This window comes from Somniosus microcephalus, chromosome 7 (genome assembly GCF_052327205.1).
Source record: "Somniosus microcephalus isolate GS21.2 chromosome 7, FLI_Smic_1.0, whole genome shotgun sequence".
NCBI classification, from domain to species: Eukaryota; Metazoa; Chordata; class Chondrichthyes; order Squaliformes; family Somniosidae; genus Somniosus; species Somniosus microcephalus.
The window spans coordinates 123,070,681-123,084,651 of NC_140993.1; the positions used below are offsets into that span (position 1 = coordinate 123,070,681).

At 46.5% G+C, this 13,971-nt stretch overlaps 1 protein-coding gene across 1 annotated transcript in view; it reads right to left on the bottom strand.

Annotated features, from left to right (window-relative positions):
- The window catches only part of LOC147114870 (peroxidasin homolog), a 1,146,739-nt gene that overhangs the window by 85,540 nt on the left and 1,047,228 nt on the right, over positions 1-13,971 (bottom strand). The window contains exon 19 of the mRNA XM_085992898.1: positions 405-613. Coding sequence (XP_085849024.1) covers positions 405-613 — 209 coding nt within the window. The remainder of the gene's footprint in view (positions 1-404; positions 614-13,971) is intronic.

Here is a 13,971-nt window from a genome sequence, read left to right on the forward strand (position 1 = left end):
ATGACAAATTTGAATACTAATCATTTGAATTTGAATATTGGGAGCATGCACTGTGTTGTATATATTTCAGGATATAGCTTTTAAAAAGTTCACAAACCACCTAGCAAAGCCAATTGGATTTATGTTTTAAAAAAATATTTAATACCGTACAAAAAAGTCTAGATAAATCTTTACTTTATTTGAAAATCTTCCAAGGACATAATAGCCCTAGCTTCTGAGAGAGGGGAAAACAGGATATATGAGTAGATCTCATAAAAGCCTAAGACATTAGGCAGTATTCCTTGTGAAAGTAAATTGTGCTTTTTTACCTGTTCTACACAACAAAAATGATCCAACATTAATTGAAATGAATCAAAGGTTAGTATCAGTACAAGTCATTTTAATTTATATTGGATTGAACTGACCTTCACAACAATCTTGCCACATTCGCAAATCAATTTTTGGGATTTCATCACAGCTTACATATCCTTGAGGGTACTCTGCTTTTAAAAAGACATCTGTCTGGACCTGCTGAATATCGTCACCATTGTCACATAGCACACTCGCTAGAGAACTTTGCTTCAGCTGTGTTACTTGAGCTGGGGTAAACACCCCTGCATTCTCATACCAGAACCTAGGAAAACACATAAAAAGGTGCATGTGACTTTCAGTGTTATTTTATTTTCACATTGAGTGTAACATTTATTCAAATTAAACATTTAAAACAAATATCTGCAGTATAAATATTGTAAAAGCTGCAGCTTAACAGGGGTTTGTTTGAGAGTCTTGCTTTACTCTAAATCATTTTGTGCCATTCCGGTAACTGGGGGCTAGGATCCCCGTTCATTTGGGGATTCTATGGAGGTGATTTTGCCAATGGGGACGTGATGGAGGCGGGACTGCTGCTTGTCGGGTTTTAGTCCCGCCTCCATCAACGTCTGGCCAACCCACGCTGTTTTCCCTTGATTGACCTTGTTAAGCCCACCCAGCAGGTTTAGCAGGCCAATTAAGGGAAAGCCGGTGACATAGAACGTCAGCGTATGATGTTTCATCTGTCAAACATTTTTGACAGATGAATTGTCATCATTTGACAGCTTTGAGAAGCTGTCAAACACTGACATTCTCTGTTGTTTGGTGAGTCCTTGTATTCAAACCTATTTCCTGAGCAGAAATCAGATGGCTGTTGCATTGGAGAATGCAGCAACCATTCTGTCATCTCTGCCATGGAGACACTGGAGCCTCCGGATCCCCAATGATTGAAGCCTGCAGGAAGAAACAAAGGTAAGGAAACTTTTTCTAAGACTTTTCACTCACCTCACATACTTACCTCTCCACACTTGCACCCATTACTCACCTCCACAGTGCACTTTTTGAACCCTCTGACCCCCGCAGACCCACTGCTCGCCTCGCTGACACTGGCGGGGTTTCACGACATCGAGAAGCCCGCAGTAGTGTTGGAAAAATGGGGACAATCCTCTGGCTGTAATCCCCTTCCCACCTCGAGGAGACGGGTCCCAGCGCGAATCGGGGACCCGCCTCCTGGGAAGAAGGCACGTAGGCAGGTTGGGGCAGGTTTGGTACCCGCTCCCAGTTTCTGCCATTTTCCTGGCAGTCCCACCTCCATACCCGCCTCCCCAGGGCTGGCAAAATCACCCCCTAAGTCACAAAAGGGCTTTTGTGCCTACTTTTTCTATTTAAATTTGACTCATGAAAAATATTTGCAGTAGAATAAAACACAAAGAAAAAACAGTATCAAAAAAGTAAAAAGATGTGGCTTGGATATTAACAAGGGCAGGTTATATACTCGGAAGTCTAAGTTTCCCCGTATGCTATGTTTTTGTACTTGACAGGTTTCTCACCCAGAAGTCAGCCTGATTGACAAGTTTGGCTTCCAGATGGGCGGGGAGGACCCTGGAGGCAGGCCGCAGGACCAGGTAGGTCCGATGCATGACCCGGTGGGTGGCGGGGGTCCGATCCCAAACCAGGGTGGGGGTTTCCGATCATCAACCCCAGGACCCTTTGTATGGGTGGGGGGAGCTTGGGGGGCCGGGGAGAAGCACTCCTGCTGCTCCTGGCCCATAAGCAGTGCTGTAAAGGCATTTACCTTCTCCCCAAAGCTGTCCTCACCTCCCTTCAGCTGCCGGGTTTCCCAAGGCCTGAGATACCCAGCTAGCCACTGTTAAACCAGCAAAGCATGTTAAATCAAAGGCTGACAGCCTGAATAAAATATTTAAGTTGCCAACCCGCTTCCTAGGAGTGGGTTGGTTGCCTGTCGCTTGTCCTGCCTCTATTAAACCCAGAATTGGGCAGGTTGGAGGCAGATTGTGGTTGAGTTTGAGATTTTTTTTAATTTTTACCTCTGACCCAACCCTAATCCACCCATTTTTGCATGTTGAAACCCAGTCTCGTCTCCATGTACAAGTCTTTCTGCCAAACTTCTCATTTGTATTACTTACATATAACAGAATCATCTGTTAGAACAGATTAGACAAGGGATACGTACAGCAATAATACTTTATTCCCAAGTACTTATCTTGCAGTTTCCACCTTCCTCCTCATTCTAGTGTGTTCTTCCCTATAACCAGTCTCCTCCATTCTGTACTGACTCACCCTTTCCTTACACTCATTCAAGACTCCCCACTGCTGTTTACTTGTATTACAGACAACTGCCCTTTAAGTCCTTTTTTTAATGAGGCACTGCTGTCAGCTCAGAGGTTTGTTGGGGGCATAAATGCTCATAAAATCAGAAGCATGACTTCAGTGCCCAATTCACAGCAGGCTGGATTTTGAGACTATCAATTTTGTGGAGAGTCGCTGGCAAGTGAAAGCCTCATTCCTGTAGAATAATTACTCAAATAAGGTTCCAGGCCAAGTTTCACCAAGTTTACGTGAGTTGCACGCTGGCATTCACCTCGCCTATACTAAATGGGCACATAACTGATCCAAAGGCCTGGCCACCTTTAAAGCTACGTTGTATTTTTGGATAATTAAGCAAAAAATGACTTACTTTATGACTTAAAAACTGACCGTAAAAGCTTCTATAGATATGTGAAGAGCAAAAGATTGGTGAAGTCAAGCGTAGGTCCCTTGCAGTCAGAATTGGGGGAATTTATAATGGGGAACAAAGAAATGGCAGACCAATTAAATACATGCTTTGTATCTGTCTTCACAAAGGAGGACACAAATAAACTCCCAGAGATGTCGGGGAACATAGGGTCTAATGAGAGGGAGGAATTGAATGAAATCAGTATTTGTAGGGAAATGGTGTTAGGGAAATTGATGGGATTGAAGTCCGATAAATCCCCAGGGCCTGATAGAAACATAAAAGATAGGAGCAGGAGTAGGCCATTCGGCCCTTCGAGCCTGCTCCACCATTCAACAAGATCATGGCTGATCATCCAAACCCTAGCACCCGGTCCCTACACCGACAGCCATCCCACCCAAGCCCTAACCCCGTAACCTCGTAACCCCACGTATTTAATCCCCCCTAACACTAAGGGCCAATTTTTATCATGGCCAATCAACCTAACCCGCACATCGGCACTTGGGCAGCACGGTGGCATAGTGGTTAGCACTGTTGCCTCGCAGCGCCAGGGACCCGGGTTCAAATCCGGCTTCGGGTGACTGTCTGTGTGGAGTTTGCACATTCTCCCCGTGTTTGCGTGGGTTTTCTCTGGGTGCTCCGGTTTCCTCCCACAGTCCAAAGATGTGCAGGTTAGGTTGATTGGCCATGATAAAAAAAAAATTGGCCCTTAGTGTTAGGGGGGATTAAATACGTGGGGTTACGGGGGGATAGGGATTGGGTGGGATGGCTGTCGGTGTAGGGACCGGGTGCTAAGGGTTTGGATGATCAGCCATGATCTCGTTGAATGGCGGAGCGGGCTCGAAGGGCCGAATGGCCTACTCCTGCTCCTAGTTTCTATGATAATCTACATCCTAGGGTAGTTAAGGAAGTGGCCCTAGATATAGTAGATGCATTGCTGGTCATCTTCCAAAATTCTATAGACTCTGGAAGAGTTCCCATGGATTGGAGGGTAGCTAATGTAACCCCACTATTTAAAAAGGGTGGTAGAGAAAAAACAGGTAATTATAGACCAGTAAGCCTGCCATTGGTACTGGGGAAAATGCTAGATTCCATTATAAAATATGTAATAGCAGAGCACTTAGAAAACAGTGACAGGATCGGACAAAGTCAACAAAAGGTAAATCATGCTTGACTAATCTACTGGAATTTTTTTGAGGATGTAACTGGTAGAATAGATAAGGGAGAACCAGTGGATGTGGTGTATTTGGACTTTCAGAAGGCTTTCGATAAGGTCCCGCATAAGAGATTAGCGTGTAAAATTAAAGCACATGGGATTGGGGGTAAGGTACTGTCTTGGATAGAGAACTGGTTGGCAGACAGAAAGCAAAGAGTTGGAATAAATGGGTCTTTTTCCGAGTGGCAGGCAGTGACTACTGGGGTACCGCAGGGATCGGTGCTAGGACCCCAGCTTTTCACAATATATATAAATGATCTAGACAAGGGAACTAGAAGTAATATCTCCAAGCTTGCAGATGACACAAAGCTGGGTGGGCATGTGTGCTGTGAGGAGGATGCAGAGAAATTCCAGTACAATTTGGACAGGTTGGGTGATTGGGCAGATGCATGGCAGATGCAGTATAATGTGGATAAATGTGAGGTTATCCACTTCGGGGGCAAAAACAGGAAGACAGATTATTATCTGAATGGCAATAGATTGGGAAAAGGGGAAGTGCAATGAGACCTGTGTGTCCTTGTGCACCAGTTGCTGAAGGTAAGCATGCAGGTGCAGCAGGCGGTTAAGAAGGCAAATGGTATGTTGGCCTTCATACATAGCGAGAGGATTCGAGTAGAGGAGCAAGGATGTCTTGCTGCAGTTGTACAAGGCCTTGGTGAGACCACACCTTGAGTATTGTGTGCAGTTTTGGTCGCCTTATCTGAGGAGGGATGTTCTTGCCATGGAGAGAGTGCAGCGAAGATTCACCAGACTGATACCTGGGATGGCAGGAATGATGTATGAGGAGAGATTGGGTTGATTAGGCTTATATTCGCTAGAGTTTAGAAGAATGAAAGGGGATCTCATTGAAACTTATAAAATTCTAACAGGACTAGACAGAAGACAGGAAGGATGTTCCCGATGGCAGGGGAGTCCAGAACCAGGGGTCACAGTCTAAGGATAAGGGGTAAGCCATTTAGGACTGAGATAAGGAGGAATTTCTTCACCCAGAGAGTGGTGAACCTGTGGAATTCTCTGCCACACAGGGCAGTTGAGGCCAATTCATTAAATATATTCAAGAAGGAGTTGGATATATTTCTTGAGGCTAAAGGGATCAAGGGATATGGGGAGAAAGCACAGACAGGGTACTGAATTTGGATGATCAGTCATGATCTCATTAAATGGCGGAGCGGGCTCCAGAGGCCGAATGGCCTACTCCTGCTCCTATCTCCTATGTTTCTATGTTTATAACTTTCCATTTGAGTCCTGGTGAATTTTGTAATTAGCATTTATTTGTTGACTTTGCAAATTCCCCATCGCTAGCAAATGGCACTGCTGGTCAACTTTCCTGCAGCTGGTTTTTCTACATAGGGTGACTATTATAAGAAGCAGGAGGGGCTAGCCTCAGAATGTAGCAAGGCCACTTCTCCTTACTCCCAGCACAGGCACAGTCGTGTTATGGCGAACAGTCCTAATTTGTTGGGAGTCTTAAAATCAATGCTAGAACTTTATATCATAACTTACCCTATGGGCTGGATTTTCATTGAGGAGGTGGGTAGGAGGTGGGTCTACAACTTTCAGGGTTGTAGTCCCGCCTCCATCGAGATCTAGCCAACCCACGCGATTTTGACTTGATTGACCTTGTTGAGCTCGCCCAGCGGGCTCAGAAGGCCAATTAAGGGCCACCCAGCAACAGGTGACATCACAGATTGATATTTCATCTGTCAAGACCTTTTGACAGATGAAATATCAGTGTTCGACAGCTGTTTGAAGCTGTCAAACACTGACAATCTGTACTCCAAGTTAATTCCTTCCTCTCAGGATGATTTAGAGATCTCTCCGGAACAGAAAGCTGAATGCTGCAATTTTTGACAGATCGCGGCCATTCTGCTTTCTGTGCCGGTGAGATGAGGGACTCCCGAGACCTGAAGGAAGGAAGGAAGGCTGTAAAGGTAAGTAAAACTTCTTTAAACACTTTAAACACACCAAACACGCTAACTTTGCACTCATGCACCCATCACTCACCTGAACACCGGACATCTCAACCCCTCCAAGCCCTTCATCCCGCCGGCCCGCCTCGCTAACTTGGCGTGGTTTGGAGCCATCAGGAATCCCACATTTCACCAATGAAAATAGGGATTAGGCTAAAAACTGCCTGTTAACTGGCAGTTAATTGGCACTAATCTCCTTCCCGCCTCGGGGAGACGGGTCCCAGTGCTGGTCGGGTACCCGCCTCCTTTGAAACTGGCATGGAGGCGGGTTGGGGGTGGGATGGGTTCGGCCCCCCGATATCGTGATTTCAACCCCCCACATGCCTCCAATCCCGCCTCCACAGCCCAATGAAAATCCTGCCCATATCTCCCTTTCTGAAAAATGTTCATGTAAGTGATCTTCCACTGAGAACTGGTTATAAAGCCATCAGTTTTGTTGATACTGGCTGGAATTTTAATTTGAAGGTGGGTCGGGAGCGGGAAGGCTAGAAAGTGGTCGGGAAACGCAGGAGGCAGCAGAAAGGAGGGGGGTTGAGGAGGGGTCATGTGGGGGCCGGGGGCTGGACGATCGAGGCCGGAGGAGCATCGGGCGGGGGGGCAGGGGGAGTCTAGAAAGGTAATCGGGGGCTGTAGGGTGGATCGGAGGCCTCGGGGGCGGGAAGAAATTGGAGGCTTCATGGGGGAGTAATTGGAGGCCTCACGGGTGTTGTATCTACGCTTTAATGCATTCAATCAAGCATGTAGATACGTCGAATTAAATCAGAGTCAGGCAGACAGGCTTATAACTGCGATGTTCACTTTATTGCATAAAATGGCCGACTGCCGTTTTCCCGGGTAATTCCCATAATGCAATGCACATTACATTACCGTATTGACTGGTGTCAAACTCGCAATCATTACACGACATCCCCCTTTTCCTTGGAAACAAACTTGCAGTTTACAAACAGTTGCTTACAATAACACTGCATAACTTATTTGGTTTATAAACTTTTTACAAACTTGTGTCTTACCACACAACTAAATAATTCCCAGGTTTAAATATTTAACATCCTCCATGCAGTTCTCGCACAGTTTATGTTGTGACATAATCAGACAGTCTTTGGGGTTTTCTTTTAACCCTTTGAGGTCTGGCTGTATTGGGTATGTCTGACATGTTGGTGTCAGTGGGTATTGCATGTGTCACAGTGGTATGTGTGTCAGGGTCTACTATACTGTCCTCAGTCCCTTGTGTTTCCTCCTGCTCATGGAGTGTCTCCTTTGGTCCATTGGTTCTGTATTTCTTCACAAACGTAGTGTTTCTCGAGCAGCATGCTCCGTCTGGAGATTCTACTACTACTTGACTCCCTGTTTTACTCAAAACTTTGTGGGGTGTGGCATTAAAAGGAGTGGTGAACTTGTCCACTTTGTCTTGCCATACCAGCATCGTGTCTCCAACTTCCACCTCTGAGTATTGTGTTCTCTGCTGTTCATCTGCGTACAGTTTGGACTTGCCTTTTTGTTCTGCGTCCCGGTCACGTACTTCCATGTCTGCACGCGACTCTGTGATGTCTGGCAGCTTTCCTCTCATTTTCCATTTAAAGAGCAGCTCTGCCGGGCTCTTTCCTGTCGTGGCATGGTCAATGCTCCTGTACACAGTCACATATTTTCTAAGTTCACGTTTCCAATCTAGTCCTTCTGACTGAGCAATTCTGATTCTCTTCATCAGCGATGCATTCTGGCGCTCGACTTCTCTGTTAGCCTGAGCACATTTTGCTGTCGTTTTCAGGTGTTTGATCCCGTTGTTTTCACAGTATTCTTTGAATAATTCAGATCTGAACTGGGGACCATTATCAGACTTGCAGGTGATTGGCAAACCATGACGGCTGAAGATTGACTCTAAACTATCAATAACCTTCTCTGTTGTTGTGGAGGTCATGATGTCGTATTCATAGTAGCGACTATAATAATCAACTATCACAAGAATGGAGTGGTTGGATGGCAAGGGTCCCAGTAAGTCTATAGCTACATCCTGCCAGGGGCCCTCCGGTAATGGTGTTGGTCTCAACGGTTCAGGTGGGTCGGGTCTGGCTACTATCTGACAGCCGTGGCACGCTTTACAGTGTTTTTCAGCTGCCTTGTCCATGCCAGGCCACCAAACCTTGGTTCTGAGATGTTGCTTTGTTCCAACTATTCCCAAGTGTCCTTCATGTGCTAACACCAGGGCTCGTGCGTGTAACACTGTGGGTAGCACGATGCGTGTTCCCCGAAGAACTAGGTACCCCACTACGCACAGCTCGTTTGCAATTGCTGCATAAGCTTTACAGTTCTCAAAATGTCCGTTTGTGATTGCCTTCCGTACCTCAATCAGCTCTGGGTCGGTAGCAGAGGCTTCCTCCACCTCTCTAGTAGTGAGTGCTTTTGGTGTCGCACTCACAGCTACAAATCTCACGTATTCATCTGAGCCATGAGAATGTCTCTCCTGTTTTGCTGTCTCCCCCAGCAATCGTGACAGTGGGTCTGCAATGTTTTGCTTGCCTGGAATGTGTATCACCTTAAAATCGTATGGCTGTAATCTAAGTACCCATCTCTCTATATGGGCACAAAGTTAAATTTTCGGCCATACACATATGGATGCAGCCTCTCACAAGCCCATACAAGAGCTAAGGCCTCTCTCTCCGTTTGAGAGTATTTCCTCTCACAGTCTGTTAAACTACGACTTACATAGCATATTGGCGCCTCTTGTCCCTGTTGGTCCTGAACTAGTACTGCGCCTAAACCTACAGGACTGGCATCTGCTATCATCTTGGTTGGTGTGTCCTTATCAAAATATGCTAAAGTGCCGGCTCTGGCCAACTCTTCCTTGAGTGCACTGAATGACTGTTTCTGTTGTGACCCAAATTTAAATGGTGTGTCCTTTCTCGTCAAGCTTCGCAGTAGCTCTGATAGCGTTGCAAACTGCGGGATGAATCTGCTACTGTACCCAACGAGTCCCAAGAAACTCCTCACCTCTGTAGCATTCTCTGGCTCCCGAGCTTCTGCCACCGCTCGCACTCTCTCTGCTGTTGATCCGATGCCCTTTTCAGACAACAGGATTCCCATGAAAATCAATCGGTCCATGTTGAATTGGCACTTCTGTGAGTTTAGTGTCAGTCCACTTTCCATTAGTCTGGTCATGACAGCGTGCAGGCATCTGTCGTGTGTTTCCTGGTTGTGTGCATGCACGATAATGTCGTCTGAGATGTTTTCAACACCCTCTATTCCAGCTAAGGCATTAGCTATCTCGTGCTGATATTGCTCACTAGCTGAAGATACACCGAATATCAGCCTCTTGTACCTGTATACTCCGTTATGTACTGCAAACGTTGTGAGTTCTCGTGACTCAGGGGTCAGTTCTAGCTGGTCTTCTTCTTATCGTGTCCACGGACAGTCTATACATAGCCCAGCCAGAACTGGACACATTTTTGCGCCTTGTTGTTGAATTCGGCAAGATCTGCAACAGTGCAGGGTTCCTCTAATGATGGGCATTGCAGGAGATGTTGCATAGTCTGTGCCTCAGTTCCACATTCACAAGTTGTCGGGCTAGTTGAATATCCCCATTTGCTTAGTGACAACTTTGAGCAACCTACACCGGTCCTAAATCTGTTAAGGCACTTCCAGGTTGCCCAGTTGCAATTAACTCCTGGGGAAAGGCTTTCATCAAGTAAAATTTCCATCGCTGGGGGTTGTTCAAGACTGGCGAGCCGATCTTTCCACAAGGCGATGCAGGCTTCAAATGAGGTTGATTGTAATGGAACAACACTGTTCATGAAGCTCTTTCTTGACTTTAGGCGGCTGGGTGTAGGTGTATGACAATGCAGAGGGTGTCTCTCATCTGATGTTTGATGAAGTCGCTCTTTCTTGCTGGCTACCATTTTTCTTATATCAGGGGGAGCGATACCCGCAACCTGTGATAAATCGGCAGCTTGCATTCAGAATGGCATCCATCTTCTTGGCATGAGTAGACCTTTCCCATGCAGGGCAGGCGTATTTGGCAGTGGAATAGCAAAGAGCAAGTGCACTGGTTTGCAATGTTTCTAGCTGGTGATAACCCCATTTCAGGTCTAGCTTACTAAACACCGTCGAGCCGTTCATACCTTGGAGTATCTCATCAACGGTGGGGATTGTATTGTGATGAAATATTCCATTCATCACTGCCTGTGACTGTGGTTGGTTTCAGGTTTCCCCTCACCATTGTATTGCCTGTGACTGTGGTTGGTTTCAGGTTTCTCCTCACCATTGTATTGTATATTGGAATGTATGGAATGTGGTGTGTTTAGGGCTCTGCCCATACCTGGCCTCTATGTAAGCCAGCTCAGTCTGGCCTCATATCCAGTACTGCAGAGCTCCAGATGGAAGATACCTCTCTCCACTGCGTGTTATCTTCTAAGTTAATAAAAGCCTTGTTTTGTTCCGCTAACATCGAGTCTCGGGATAATTGAGGCACATCAATTTTATTAACTTATTTTTCAACACAATGGATCAACTCCTGAAACCCGAACGTTTGGATTTGGATCAGCATGCTCCGGACGCATCAGCATGCTTCGGACACTGGTTTATGTGTATGGAATTCTTCCTGGACAATTCCGCAGCCGTCAAAGACGCTACGGACGCTGCGAGTATGAAACTCGGAATTCTGCGGAATTGGGTAAGCCACCGGGTTTACCCCCTCATCCAAGACGCCGACACGTACCTGGCCGCCTGCGACATCTTAAAGGTGCATTACCAGCAGCCTACGAATGAGGTGTATGCTAGGCATCTGCTCGCCACTCGCGCACAGCGACCTGGGGAATCGGTGGAGGAGTTCCTAGGCACCCTGAAAATGCTTGGCAAAGACTGCAAGTGCCGAGATGTAAAAGCCACAGTGTACACCGACGAGCTTGTTCGCGATGCCTTTATCACAGGCCTCAGCTCCACTTACATCCGGCAAAGACTGCTGGAAAAAACGGGATTGGACCTGAAACAGGCTGCGGACACCGCGCGATCCTATCGTTCCCTCACTATTGGCTGGTTTGCTCGTCTCATGTCTAGACATAACCTTACATCCTTATCTGCTTTTTGGTACAATAACCACAGGATTTACCCATGGGGTGGGACCAGTTACAGGTTTAATAATGTCCATGTCCCTCAATTGTTTTATTTTGGCCTCTACTGCCCCCCTTAAGTTGAATGGTATACACCTGAGTGGCTGGGCCACAGGCTTCACTTGTGGGTCGATATACAAACTGATCTGTTTTGTGTTCAGCCTTCCTACTCCCTGGAACACCTTTGGATACCGCTGTTCTAGTAGCTGTCTTACATCTACCACAGCTGAGACATCTGCGCCTATTTTTAAAGCTCCCAGTTTCATGGTTGTCTCCCTTCCTAGCAACGGCTCTCCATGGCCTTTAACCACAATGAACTCTGCCTGCTCAGTTCTCTTACCTATTGTAATCCCACATGTGAATACACCTTTAACTGACAGTGGTCGGCTAGAAGCATAAGAGAATAACTTTCTCTCTGTCTTAGGGACATGTGACTGACACTTAATGTGTTCTGACTTTAATCCTTCCCATGTATTCTCATCTATCACATTACTAGTTGCACCTAAATCAATTAACATTCTCAGGTTTACTCCCACCACACAAAAGGTAAGTCTCTCTGTCACGTTATTTCCAGTAACAGCAAATGCAAAGTCATTTTGTTCCTCTACATTGTTCACACTGTGTTTCTTTGTACCCTTTGTGCAGCATACTTTGGAGAAATGATCCTTTCCCTTGCACTTATGACACGTTTGTCCGCGTGCTGGACATTTCGGATCTCTGCCCATGTGGTCTGTGTGTCCACATCTGTAACATTTCCTTTCATTCCTATCGCCATTTCCCTTCAGTTTCTCTGTCCAGTTTTTTGCATAATACCCTCTTTTCTGTGTAACATGACGAACAGTATCTGTCTCCGCCTTCTCTGTACATAACATGGCTGACATCTGCTCATCGACGTTTTCACATTGTGAGGCCAATTGTAACGTGCGGGCGAGCATTAGACCTTGCCCTTCCTCTAGTAATTTCCTCCGCACATAGGCTGACGTGCACCTACTCAGGATAGCGTCTCTTATTTGATTATCCGCATCCCCCCCAAAAGCACAGTCTTTAGCAGCCTGCCGCAAGCGAGTAGCAAATTGTTGCACAGTCTCACCTGTCTTCTGGGACAACTTATGAAAAGTCTGTCTAGCAAATGCTGCGTTGACCTGGGGCACGAAGTAGTGATTCAAAGCACTAACTGCCGCCGTGTAGTCTGCTGGCTCTCCTGTGTCCGGTAGAGTTGAAAAGATATCCTGGACATCTGGTCCTGCTAGGTGTAGAAGTGGAGCTCTTCTCCTCTGCTTTGTGGCACCTGTAGTGGTATCGTCGATAATGAGTCTTTTGCCGTTGGCATAAAGCTCAAAAGACGTTAACCACCTCGTCCATCTTGGACCCAACGTGGCTGGCTTGATGAAGCATGCAAAATTTTGAATGCCGGTCTTCTCCATCCTAGCTAACTAAAACTTGGGCAACTACCTATCTAAAATGATTCCGTTCGTTATCCTCGTCGCCAATGTTGTATCTATGCTTTAATGCGTTCAATCAAGCATGTAGATACGTCGAATTAAATCAGAGTCAGGCAGACAGGCTTATAACTGCGATGTTCACTTTATTGCGTAAAATGGCCGATTGCCGTTTTCCCAGGTAGTTCCCATAATGCAATGCACATTACATTACCGTATTGACTGGTGTCAAACTTGCAATCAATACACGACAACGGGGGGTATCGGAGGCCTTGAGAGGGGATCGGAGGCCTCGAGGGGGGAGTTGGAGGACACGGGGGTGGGGGGGGGGTTGATCGGAGGCCTCGGGGAGGGTATCGGAGGCCTCATGGGGGGGGGCGTTGGAGGCCTTGTGGGGGTGATCAGAGACCTTGGAGGCTGGGCGTCTGATCATGGTAGGTGGGTGAGGCAGGGACGCTGGATCCAGCAGGTAAGTGTAAAGGCGCTTACCTTCTGGATCCAGCAGTCCTGGCCTTACTTTAGCTGGCGCATTCCCCAAGGCCTGAGAAACCCGACCAGCCAGAGTTAAATTTAAAATGGTGCTTAAATCTGAGGCATGCAGCCTCATTATAATATTTCAATGGGCGACTCCCCTCCTGAGAGTGGGTTGGCTGCCTGTCCCACATCCTACTACCCCCGTTAAAACTAGAAGTGGGCAGGTTGGAGGTGGGTTGGGGTTGGGATTCAGTTTTTTAACACTTTAACCTCCACCTGACCCCAACCCTCCTTTTTTGGGGGTAAAATTTCCCCCTACTGATAGTTTCCTGGCTCTTGTACAGTGATGCATTTCTTAACGTTGTTTAGAAAGAACTTGCATTTTTATAGATCTTGAAAACAGTTGAAAATCAGGGGCATCTCAGCCACTGCATTGACGCCCAATGCCTGCCTGATGCAATTTTCATGTGGGGTTGTAAATGGGCGACCAACACGCCTGCCTGTTTCTAACAGGAGACTGTTTAAATATGCAAATCGGGTCCTACACTGGTTGTAGGACGCTGGTTGCAATTATTAGGTACAAATCGGTGGAGCATGCATGGACCATTGTACCAGTCATTGAGTGGCCTAACCAGTAGTCCTTAAAAGGACTGCTGGATACTGCTCAAAAAAACAGCTGCAGAAATGTGACATTTTTCATTTTTATTTTTGTGGAACCCATCCCCCTGGCCCGAACTGCCAGCTGGATTAA